A 12,793-nucleotide genomic window follows, 5' to 3' on the forward strand; every position below is an offset into this window, starting at 1 on the left:
TTTTTTTTTTAATATTATTTATTTTTAGAGAGAGGGGGAGGGAGGAAGGGAGAGAAAGATCAATGTCTGGTTGCTTCTGGAGTGCCCCTCATTGGGGACCTGGCCTTCAACCCAAGCATGTGCCCTGACTGGGAATGGAACAAGCGACCCTTTGGTTCACAGGCTGGCACTCAATCCACTGAGCCACACCAGCCAGGGCTGGTCTTGTTTTCTTGTCCTTTCAGCTTCCCTGTGTCTTTTGATTGGAGCATTTAAAATACGTACATGTAAAGTTATTATTGATAGGTATGTATGTAGTGCCATTTTATTCCTTATAACTGTGATTTTTTTCTTTACTTTTCTTAAAGAAGTCCCTTTAACATTTCTTGTAATACTGGTTGCTTGTAATAAACTCCTTTAGCTTTTTTTCTGGCAGGCTCCTAATCTGTCCTTCGATTCTAAATGATAGCTTTGTTTGGTGTCTTGTTTGTAGGGCCATCCTTTTTCAAGATTTTATTTATTTTTAGAGAGGTGGGGAGGGAGAGAGGGAGAGAAACATCAATGTGTGGTTGCCTCTCACACACCCCCTACTGGGGAGCTGGCCCGCAACCCAGTCATGTGCCCTCACTGGGAATTGAACCAGTGACCCTTTGGTTCGCAGGCTGCCACTCAATCCACTAAGCTACACCAGCCAGGGCTCCTTGCTTTTTATCATCTTGAATATTTTGTGCCAATTCCTTTTTATCTGAAATGTTTCTGTTGAGAAATTAGCTGACATTCTTATAGATGCTCCCTTGTAGATTATTGTCTTTCTCTTGTTGCTTTTAAAATTCTTACTTTGCCTTTAAGCTTTGGTATTTTATTTGGTGTGGGCCTCTTTGGGTTCATGTTGTTTGGGACTCTTTATGCTTCCTGGACTTGTATTTCTCTTTCACCAGGTTAGGGATGTTTTTAGCTATTATTTTTTAAGTAGGTTCTCAACATCTTGCTCTACCTTTTCTTTTTCTCCTGTGATGCATATATTACACATCACTTGCCCCAAAGGTCCCCTTATACTATCCTCATTAAAAAAAAAAAAATTCTGTTTTTGCCCTGACCAGTGTGGCTCACTTGGTTTGGTATCATCCCACAGAGTGAAGGCCAGACTGACTCCCACTCAGGGCACATGCGTGTGGGTTGCAGCTCTGGTCCCTGCCGAGGTGCATGCAAGACGTGACTGATACAGTGTTTCTCTCCCTGTTGTACCCCTTTCCCCTCTCTAAAAATAATTAATAAATCCTTTAAAAACATTTTTTAAAATTCTTTTTTCTAAAGAACTGAACAAGCAAAACAGACTAATAGAGAGCAGGCTGACAACTCTGTGGGGGGTTGGGTGTAGAGGGATGGAGCAAAAAAGAAAAAGGACTAATGGGCATGAACTACTGTGTGGTGACAGTGGGTCTGAGGGGGTGGGTGGAAGTGGAAGAGGGTATAAGGGGGAAAATGCAATAAAAAATAAACTATTAAAAATTTTTTCTTTTTGCTGCTCTGATAGCATGTTTTTTTCTTCCAAATCACTGATTTGATCCTCTGCTTCACCTAACCTAATGTTGATTCCCTCTAAAGCTATTAGGTGGGTTCTCAGTGAAACACCATGTTGAGTTGTGATTACCTGAAAAGATTCTAACTTGGGTGCCATTGCTGGGTCTGAGGCCATTCAGCAAAATTCCTAAGGTACACCAAGATAGCTGCCACCTGCCAAGTGCCCATAGACCTCTGCAGTGCAGCAGGGGCTCAGGCAGTTATTGGGGTGAGCACAACAGTTTATCAGGCCCAAGCAGACCAAGATCTGGCCATGTGAAGAGAGGGCTTTGTACCAGACTGGTGTGCAAAAGAAAGATGGCCCCTGCCCTAGAGTCACACTACTCAGTCTTGACATCCTGAGTCAGCCTGGACCTGTATGCCATGTGTCTAGTCACCTGACTTCCGTGCAGAACATGAGCTTGGCAGGGTGGGACCGCAGGGAGTTGGAAGTGTGTGGCTATTGCATTGCTAGTGTATGGAGGGTAGCACTCTACCCAAAAAAGATGGCATTAGTGGGTGGTGGGGCTGAGGGACTCAGCATAGGGACACTGATGATTGTTCTTTCAGCTCTCCTAAGCCACATTACTCATTCTCTCTTCACCTGAGTCTGTTCTGTTCCAAGGTGCCTTCCCTCTACTAGAGCCCAGGGTGAATGGTTGCTAAAGAGATTTTGTGCATTTTCCCTTTAAGAGGTTTCCTGGGTTCCTAGCTGACTCCTGTCTCTCCCTGGCAGACAAAACCCCTGCTGATTTTCACAGCCATACGTTGTGTGAGCTACTCTTCCTGACTCTGGTGCTCTGGGCTGGGGAGCCTGGCTGGGTTTAGACCCCACACTCCTGGGGCAGGGTGGGGGGCGGGGAGTCCAGTTTGCAGTTGATACCCCTGGGGATTCTCAGCTGCCACATGTGCAAGTGGGGTCGGCCCTTTTTGTGTTTCTGCACATCCTACCAGTCTTGGCGTGGCTTCTTCTGTAAATCCTTGCTGTAAGTCTTCTGTTCAGCTGGCCTTCAGTTGGTTGTTCAGGTTGATTGTTCTATTCTCTGCTGCCATCTTAGATCCCCTCTGACTCTCATCTTACCATCATTACACATTTTAGACCATTTCCTTTCATCAAGGTTGAGGGGTACTTCCTGTGTTCACTATGTAACATGTTTAATGAAGTCCATGTAAACTACTTTTTGTTGTAGCTGCATAATGGGTTGTCCACTACTATCTAAAGTGACATTGGTTTTTCTTTGTGTGCGCTGCTGACCAGGACGTGATGGTGGCAGGGGGCATGGAGAGCATGTCCAACGTTCCCTACGTGATGAACAGAGGAGCCACGCCATATGGTGGGGTGAAACTTGAAGATTTGATCGTAAAAGATGGGCTCACCGATGTCTACAATAAAATCCATATGGTAGTTACTGCTCTTTATTAGTGAAATGCCATGTAGTATAGAATACTGCTCATTTTTAAAAAATATTTTAGAAATTGAACTGAAGGCGGGCCCTGTAAATGTTGATTTTAGCCATTCATTTTAGGAAAATATTTTTATATGCACATTGCATCAGCCTGGTTTAATTATTGAATAAATTGCCACATAATGGAATTGGGCATTTAATGACTTACAGTAATGTGTTCCATTAACTATTTAATTATTTGCCTTTGAAAAAGTAACTTCTGGTCCAATTCAAGTATTTGAAGATAAGACATGAGTGAAAAGTTACCTAGTACCGAAGAGCATATTTTAAGAAACTAAATTTAACTGCTCTTTTATGTTATCCAAAGGTAATAGGTATTTTATAAGTTATACAAAGTTAATTAGTCTTTTAAAAATTCCAACTTTTATCAGGGCAACTGCGCTGAGAATACTGCAAAGAAGATGAATATTCCACGAGAGGAACAGGATACTTACGCTATTGGCTCCTACACCAAAAGTAAAGCAGCATGGGAAGCTGGAAAGTTTGGAAATGAAGTTATTCCTGTCACAATCACAGTAAAAGGTAGAGGGATAATGTTCCAAAATAGATTTTATTTTTTTTAGTAGGCTTTACATGTTTGTAAATGATTTTTAAATTTTAAATTATTACATTTTCATCTTTTATTTCAACTGAGGACACTGACGCTTCTGCTTAATTACGGAAAGTGTTGCCACATAATATAGTTCAACCTAACTGCACATAGGTGACAGCACATTAGTTTTAGTGACAAAGAATTACTAGAAGGCTTCTGGGATTACCTCCTAGAACTGACAGCTGTATGGCAGCAACCAGTTAGCTCCTTCAGTTTTAGGAATTTGAACTGGGTACACAGTACTATTAGGACACGCTCTCTTGGCTTCCCAGGGCTGCATGTTTTTGTGCTTAATTTGCTCAGGCTTCCTAAGTTTCTGTCTTTTTACTCTTCACATGTGTAAACCTCAAAGAGACCTCCTGAGCAACTCCAGGTGAATGAATCCACAGTAAAGGCTCATTAACCTGGTTTAGGTTACATTTCCATTCTAGGAATGTTTCCTGTGCCCAGAATGATGGAATTCTAGAGCTTATCCAGCCTAGGTAGGACATCTGCCCCTGGGAATAGGAGAATGGGATCCATGACCCCGGAAGGAGGTGGAAAGAGAAGAGAATGGGATGTGGCTGAAGAGATTTAAATTGTGTTAAGCTACTTATTAATCTTTTAAGACAGTAAGGGATTATAGATGGTATAGTCTACAGGCATGTAAGGGAGCCACAGACTGCCAGGTACCTTCTGCAAGTTTCTTACTGAATGACTAATTGTTGTCTTAATTGATGATTACTTAAAAGATTTTTGGCCCAGGCCCAGGCCCAGGGGCTCGGTCGGTTTAGAGCATCACCCCAGTGCATCAAAGTTGTATGTTCGATGCTCAGTCAGGGCACACACAAGAATCAACCAATGAATGCAGAAATAAGTGGAACAGCAAATCAATGTTTCTCTCCCCTCCTTCCTCTCTCTAGAAAGGTTTTAAAAAATTTTAAAAAGATTTTTGTTTTAGGTAAACCAGATGTAGTGGTGAAAGAAGATGAAGAGTATAAACGTGTTGATTTTAGCAAAGTTCCAAAGCTGAAGACAGTCTTCCAAAAAGAAAATGGTTAGTATTAAGAAATGAAGCATAAGAAAAAAATGGAGTCCTTAATACTATACCTAGTCTTGGAACTGCATAAGGATTTTTAAAAAGTAATTCTAGAAAACATCTAGGAACTACTTAACATTTTCAGTACATCAAGATTAAGTAAAATTAACAAAACAAATATTTGGATCAAAGTATATTTATTTATACTTGCTTAACAATTAATACCTTAATATATACAACCCTAGGAAAGAGATTTTAGAATGACTAAAATTGGTTTTCATATGCAGCTTATCTTGAAAGTGTATCGTGATATGAAAGTCAAGTTTACATATTATGTTAAATATCTGTAAGCTTCTTGAGGATTGAGGTGACAACTGTTTTGTTCAGTTACATTTCCGGTGCCTGGCATGTAGGAGTACATCCTCAATAAGTAATTGTTGAATGTTAGTATAAATAAGATTTCAATGTTCTTAATGGTTTCGGTATTCTTTTGAGGAAAGTCTGTTCTGCTTTTAAAATTGGCTGTATATAGTTGTGCTAATAAACCAAAAAAAAATCTCTTTCCTGATCGAATCTCTCAAAACCAACTATAGGAATGGTGCACTTTTAAAAAAAGCGTCATATAAAAATGTATATTGCAAAAGTATATATAAAAATATTAGCAGCAGTCTATAATAGGGTCTTCACTGATACTTTAAAACACACCTTAATTGACATAATTTACATACCATAAAATTCTCTTACTTGAAATATAGCTCACTGATTTTTGGTATTCATTGACATTTAACTTCTGGTAATTGTAGAGAAGAAGAAATACCTGATTTTGACAGATTTAAAAAAACATATGAGTGTCTTTCTATGGTGGATCAGCAAAGAGATTTAGGGGAAAAATATGAATTGGTCTTTATCTTTGAAGAATTGTAAACTAGCATTTACCCAGTGCCATCATGCATGTGTTTCTGAGCTAGCTTTGAATAAACTGTTACATTAACTGTGTTATAGTTAGCTATAAATATATATGTATTTCCCAGGGCAGGGGTTATCTCCATTTGTGTTTGTACTTTTCCATGCATCTAGCAATCTAGGCAGTACTCTGTAGGAATTTGTTTAATTGAACCAAATTAACTCAGTGTGAAAGCATGTTTGGACTCCATGCTCACTGATGACTTCAGGCACAGTAACGGCTGCCAACGCCAGCACCCTGAATGACGGAGCAGCCGCTGTGGTTCTGATGACTGCAGATGCCGCCAGGAGACTCAACGTTAAACCATTGGCAAGAATAGCAGGTAGAAAATGTTCTGAACTTGTTTATTCCTCAAGCTCTGTAAGCCTTTCCTGAAACTGAGGTTCTTGGTAAGTAATACATAATACTGAAGCCATTTCTAGCTATAGGTTGTGCTTTGTGATAGGACATAACTAGTACATATTTTAACTGAGATAGAAACTCCTTTAGCCCTGGCTGGTGTAGCTTTGTGGATTGAGCATGGGCTGCAAACCAAAGGGTTGCCGGTTCAATTCCTAGTCCAGGGCACATGCAGGCCAGGTCTCCAGTGAGGGCCATGTGAGAGGCAACCACACACTGATATTTCTCTTCCTCCCTTCTCCTCTAAAAATAAATAAAATCTTAAAGAAACTCCTTTAATATTTTTGTTATAATTTAATATAAAAGCTTAAAAATATTTTCCTGTCCTATAATATGAGAATGACAATACGTGGTGCACGTTTTACACTGGCACTATCGGGAAAGGTAGCCAGATAAAATCCCATGTACATAAAAAGAACATGGGGTTAGGAGTCTAGAAGTATGAAATCTGGATGTTCTGGCATTTATCATTAACTCCGTGGCCTTGGCGCAGCCTCAGTCACTTTAAACCTCTTGTCAGCTGTAAAATCTGCCTTGCTTTCTTCACAATGAGTTAAACAGATATTTTGCTAATTTACAAAACCCTTGTTACTGCATTTTATTCTTTGTTTAGTTCAGGGGTGTCCAACTCATTTTCACCAGGGGGCCAGAGCAGCCTCACGGTTGTCTTTAATGGGCCGAAATACTTTTAGGACTGTAGAAATGTACTGTATTTTTCAGACTATAAGATACACTTTTCCCTCCCAAATTTGGGAGGAAAATGGGGGTGCGTTTTATAGTCTGAATGTAGCTTACCTGGCTCGCTACAGGATTTCTGCTTTTAAAGGATGTTATTAAATATTTTACCACATTTTTTGCTTCAAAATTTTTTTCCCTCTATTTTCCTCCTCTAAAACCTAGGTGTGTCTTATGGTCCGAAAAATGCAGTAGCTACTCCTTAAGTAGTTTGACACCCCTGGTTTAGATCATGATTTCTTAACTTCAGCACTACCAACTGACCTTTCACAACAAGTAATTCTTTGTTTTGGGGTTTGTTCTGTACATTGTAGGTATCCTTGGCCTCTTCCCACTAGTTACCACATAAAGTGGCATTGTACCCACGGCAACAACCAAAAATGACTCTAGGTGACCCCAGTGTCCCTGGAGGCAAATCCCTCCAACCCCCACTCATGAAAATCAATAGCTTATAAAGTGTAGAATCTTAGAAAAGGAAGAACTACATTTACATATATTACAGGGGTTAAGTAACTTGTGTTTTTGCATATTATATATAAAGCTGTTAGATATTGCTTTGGGTGCTTATAAAAACAAGTTTTAAAACTTCATTTTTTTTTTTAATAAAGCATTTGCTGATGCTGCTGTAGAACCTATTGATTTTCCAGTTGCACCTGCCTATGCTGTACCTAAGGTGAGAACATACCCCATTCTGCCAGCTTTTGGTTTGCTTATACCAAGGTTGCAGCTTTTATATTTTAAATGTTATTCATGTCCAAAAGCATAGAGACAGCTTGAATTACTTGTAACCACAAAGTGGGAGGTTGGTATGGCAGAGAGAAAAAGGGAATGCTGAGGGTCCTGGTTCTAGAATTCAAAGTAACTACTCATTACTACAAGAAGAGGTCTCCATCCAGAAAGGGAACTGTTGGGAGCGGGTGTTACAGTAAAACTAGAGATACAGAGACCCTACCTAATCCAATTTGTCAGTCTAATCCTCCATGGAATACTGCTAGTGAGTCACATGAAAAACAGCCCTTGAGGAGGTTCGTGTTGAGGCATCTCAGAAGACTGAGTATACTCTTTCAGGAGAGAAAGGACCTCATACAAGAGAGTGAACTTCTGAGAGCTGCACTGAGATTAAAAAAAAATAAATGGAGATTATGGGTAGAGAAGGGTCAGAAACAGCGGGGAGTGATGACTTGTCCAGAGCTGGCAGATCTCAGAAAGGGGCAGTTAGACCATTGCAAGGGAATGTATCACACTGAAAAGCAAGGGTGATAAGCAGTTCTGGATTCTGGAGGTAGAAGCCTGACGGAGGCGGAGGCGAGATTCTGAGAGCTAGAGAAGTGGTTACACTTGGGTGCCACACTGTGTCCTGTGCTGGTGGAACAGGGAACTGTTTGAACTCCACAGCTGAGCCCAATGGAGGAAGACAGGAAGGGTCAGGAATAGTTCCATGTTGATTTTATGGTTGCTTACAACATAAAAACTTCTAAGAAAAACGGCACTAGCAATATTTTATAAAGATAATCACTACCGTCACAACACTTTCCTACCTATGAGGAACTACCAAAACAAGATATTTAACAAGACTTTAATGAGATAAAATAATTTAAATGAATAATTTAAAGTTACAGTGACTCTGAATATCTGTGCCTCAAATAACTCCACAGCAACTTTTACAAAGCAGAAGCTAAAGAAATGCCATAAACACATTAACATATCAACAGTACAGATTAATAATACCTCTTTTATTTGAAAGACCATTTCTCTCTCTCCAAAACAGAAATAAGATAGTGCAAATAAAATCCTTTGATTAAAATGCAGTAAGTTGAGAAACTAAAATCTGAAAATAACAGGGCCATTCTTCCTGGAAGCTAAGAGACTCCATATTTAAGTATCTCTTGCACCAGAAGGAAACAGAAACCAAATTTCTGGTCAAGATGGTGAAGTAGGTAAGTATAGTGCTCACCTCCTCCCACAACCACATGAACATTACAACTGGACTGTAGAACCACCACCACTGGGAACTGCTTGAAGACTAGGTGAACAGAACTCTTATAACTACAGATAATACAGAAGCAGCTACATCAAGACTATTGCAGGAGTGGAGACACTGAATGGGTAGATCCTGGAGCGATACCTCGGCTGTGCAGGTCCCTTCTGAGGAGTGAGTGGTCCCAGCCCAGGGCCCCAGGGCCAGGAAGAGGAGGTCCTCATAACATCTGGCTGTGAAAATCAGGGGATTGCGAGTAACTAAGAGGGAAGGCTGCTGGATTCCTAGGTGTTCCTCTTCAGGGCCAGTGTGTGGACTTGATTGCTTACAATCTCACTTCTTGGCTTCAGAACAGGACACATGGGGAGGAATTAAACTGACTAGAAGCAGGAAGAGGGCTGGAGGGGCAGGGCTTTTCATGAAAGTATTGGGAGGCACCTCTGTTCCTTTGAGCCCTCCCTCTGTACAGCTGGCAGAAAGGCATCAAACTGAACTCTCCATGAACCTAGCTAACATTGTTCACCCTGACCTGGAGAGTCCTTGAGACCCCATCCCCCTAAATCATGCAAGTGGTCTGAATCTCTTCCAGCAGCTTTTCCACAGATGTGCCTTACCTTGGCTTGTACTGTGGACCTTAAATCACAAAGGTCCATAAAACCCAAACAAGCATCATCTGGCTTCAGTGTGCCCTGTACTTCCTGCTAAATGGCCAAGACTGGCAGAAGTGATTATTCTCAACTTTGAATTTCAACACCCATTAGATAGCCCTAAATCTGGCATAAAGAATGGTCAGTCTTGGCGTGAAATATAGCTTCAACTAAGCAGCCACAAGCAAAGTACAAGTGGCAGCTGGCCTCAGCTCACTGTTGTGCCCACCACCGGATCCCATACCCAACACTAGTGGCAGACAGCCTTAGTTTGCAAGATGGCCTCTCCCAGTGCCTTCAAGCCCAGTAAAAGCATCAACCAACTGCAGGACACTCTACCTCCTACGAGGCAGCATGAAGCCAGGAACAAAGGATGGCTGACCTTGACATCACCAGAGTCCCTCCTAAGAGCCTCCAGCACCAACGCACCTGCTGGCTAGCTTCAGACCACGCCAGAGCACCACCCAACCAGCTCCACAAGTGACACACCAAAGGGTGGACTTGGCTGGCAGCAGAGTTCCACTAAAGCAACTCTTGCTCTGTGGAGTCTGCCCCTGCAAAAAAGTTCGTCTGCTGTAGTCATGTCCATGCCTCATAAGGGTCAACCCCATCTACTGACTTTCCAGCAGTAAATAGGGTGGAACTACAATAGGAAGGCACACACCACCTACACATGGAGCAACTAGCTCAGATGACCAGGGAGACTGGGCTCCACAGGACACCTTCCACATAGAGCTACTCTGCCAAGACAAGATGTTCTAGATCTACCTAATATACAGAAACAAACACAGTAAGGCTGCCAAAATGAAGAGACAAAGATATATGACCCAAATGAAAGAACAGGACAAAACTCCAGGAAAAACTAAATGAAATGGAGACAAGCATTGTATCAGATATAGAATTCAAAACACTGGTTATAAGGATGCTAAATTAACTTATGAGAGGATTATATGAAGTAAGTGAGAACTTCCAACAGGGAAACCATAAAAAAAGAACCAATCAGGAATGAAGAATACAACTAATTAAATAAAGAATAATTTACAGGGAATCAACATTAGATTAGATGAAGCAGAGGATCAAATCAGCGATTTGGAATACAAGTCTGGAAATAAAGGGATGGAAAAGATATTTGATGTAAATTGTAAAAAGAATAATTTGGGGTAGCAATACTCATGTCAGACAAAAGACTTTGAAGTGCTGTAACAGACAGAAGGGAATTTCATAATGATAAAGGGAACAATCCAACAAGAGAATAGACATCTCATAAACATCTATGCACCCAACATAGGCAGACCTAAGTATAAAGCAAATACTTTTTAAAAGAGTTTATTTATTTTTAGAGATGGGAAGGAAGGGGGAAGGGGAGAGAAACATCAGTTTGTGGCTGGCTTTCCCACACCCACTCCTGGGTACCTGGCCCACAACCCAGGATTGGGAGTTGAACCGGCAACCCTTTTGTTCATGGGCTGTCACTCAATCCACTGAGCTACACCAGCCAGGGCTATAAAGCAAGTGTTGACTGATATAAAGGGAGAGATTGACACTAATACAGTAACAGTAGGGCACTTTAACACCCCAGTGACATCAATAGGTAGATCATCAAGACAGAAAATTAACATGGAAATAGTTGACTAAAGTGACACATTAGGACAGAAGGACTTAATTGATATTTTAAGGATGTCACCCCAAAGTAACAATATAAATTCTTCTCAAGTTCATATGGAACATTTTTCTGGATAGACTATGTTAAGCAAGAAACAATGTCAATAAATTTAAGAAGATTGAAGTATCAAGCATCATCTCTAGTGACAATGGTATGAAACTAGACATCAGTTACAAGAACACTGAAAAACACAAACACGTGGAGGCTAAATAACATGCTGCTAAACAATGAATGAGTGAACGACAAGGTCAAGGAAGAAATCAAGATACCTTCAGGCAAATCAAAAGGAAAACACGACTCAATTTACAGACACAGTCAAAGTAGTTCAAAGAGGAAAATTAATAGCAATATAGGCCTGCCTCGAAGAACAAGAAAATAATAAATAACCTTATACCTAAAGGAATGAGAAAAAGAACAACAAAGCACAAAGTGAATAGAAAGAAGTAAATAATAAAGACCAGAGCTGAGCCCTGGCTGGTGTAGCTCAGTGGATTGAGTGTGGGCTGCAAACCAAAGGGTCGCCAGTTCGATTCCCAGTCAGGGCACATGCCTGGGTTTGCAGGCCAGGTCCCCAGTACGGGGTGCATGAGAGGCAACCACACATTGATGTTTCTCTCCCTCTCTTTCTCCTTCTCTTCCTCTCTCTCTAAAAATGAATAAAATCTTAAAAAAAGATCAGAACTGAAATAAAATAGTCTAGAAAAACAATATAAAGTGTCAATAAAACCAAGAGCTGGTTCTTTGAACAGGTAAAAGATAAAATAGATAAACCTTTAGCCAGACTTATCTTAAACCAATATAGGACTGTATGTCACATGTAACTGAAAAAATAAAATTTAATCCAAATTGCAGGATTTCAGCAAAACAATGAAGTTTTGACTGTTGATTATTGAAATGTAATCTATATTTAAAAAAAATTTTAGGTTCTTAAAGATGCAGGATTGAAAAAAGAAGATGTTACAATGTGGGAAATCAATGAAGCCTTTAGTCTGGTTGTACTAGCAAACATTAAAATGCTGCAGATTGATCCTCAAAAAGTGAATATCAACGGAGGCGCTGTTTCTCTGGGACACCCGATTGGGTAGGTACAATCCTAAAGAAAAGTAAGTAGGTTAACGGCTGCCTTTGTGTGTCTTTCATGGTAAGTCCTGTTGCTCTGTGTTAAAGACTTCCTGCCCGCCCTTCACAATGCACACACCATTTGTGATAGGACTGAACACTGAACACAGATCTGTAATATTTGTTTCTTGAAAATTAGTATTTATTTTGAAGATTTCAGATTAAAGTCTACGCTTAGACTTTTTAAAAAAGCTGTAACCATTCTTGAAACAACTCTCCCAAGTTTAAGAAAAGTAATGAAATTCAGCTATAAGTAAAGGCTAATAAGCTTTTTAAAAAGTTAATTTGGAATAGTACCTTTTTTTGTTACTTATACATTCTAATTTATTAAAGAACCAAAATGCTTTCTTAATCCTAGGATGTCTGGAGCCAGGATTGTCACTCATTTGGTTCATGCTCTGAAGCAAGGAGAGTATGGTCTTGCCAGCATTTGCAATGGAGGAGGAGGTGCTTCTGCCATTCTGATCCAGAAGCTGTAAGACAACCTCTGTAATCAGCGTGACCGGCTTCCTTGGGTCAGCTTATACTCAAAATAATGTATCGCTTTTTATTATTTTCTATTTAACTTTAAAAAGTAAGATAGAAAAGCCAAATCCCAAAATGTTTTGAAATAAATTTTTTCTTCATTCAGCTTTAAATTTTTGTTACTCTTCCAAAGGTTAATATTTTTATT

The 12,793-nt window shown here is 40.1% G+C and overlaps 1 protein-coding gene across 1 annotated transcript in view; it reads left to right on the plus strand.

Moving 5' to 3' along the window:
- ACAT1 (acetyl-CoA acetyltransferase 1) overlaps positions 1 to 12,758 on the plus strand; it is a 48,226-nt gene extending 35,468 nt beyond the window's left edge. Inside the window, exons 6-12 of the mRNA XM_024570743.4 lie at positions 2,798 to 2,941; positions 3,377 to 3,527; positions 4,538 to 4,633; positions 5,788 to 5,901; positions 7,322 to 7,386; positions 11,925 to 12,082; positions 12,479 to 12,758. Coding sequence (XP_024426511.2) covers positions 2,798 to 2,941; positions 3,377 to 3,527; positions 4,538 to 4,633; positions 5,788 to 5,901; positions 7,322 to 7,386; positions 11,925 to 12,082; positions 12,479 to 12,599 — 849 coding nt within the window. The 3' untranslated portion in view covers positions 12,600 to 12,758. The remainder of the gene's footprint in view (positions 1 to 2,797; positions 2,942 to 3,376; positions 3,528 to 4,537; positions 4,634 to 5,787; positions 5,902 to 7,321; positions 7,387 to 11,924; positions 12,083 to 12,478) is intronic.
- The last annotated feature ends 35 nt before the right edge of the window (positions 12,759 to 12,793 follow it).

This window comes from Desmodus rotundus, chromosome 5 (genome assembly GCF_022682495.2).
Source record: "Desmodus rotundus isolate HL8 chromosome 5, HLdesRot8A.1, whole genome shotgun sequence".
Taxonomy (NCBI): Eukaryota; Metazoa; Chordata; class Mammalia; order Chiroptera; family Phyllostomidae; genus Desmodus; species Desmodus rotundus.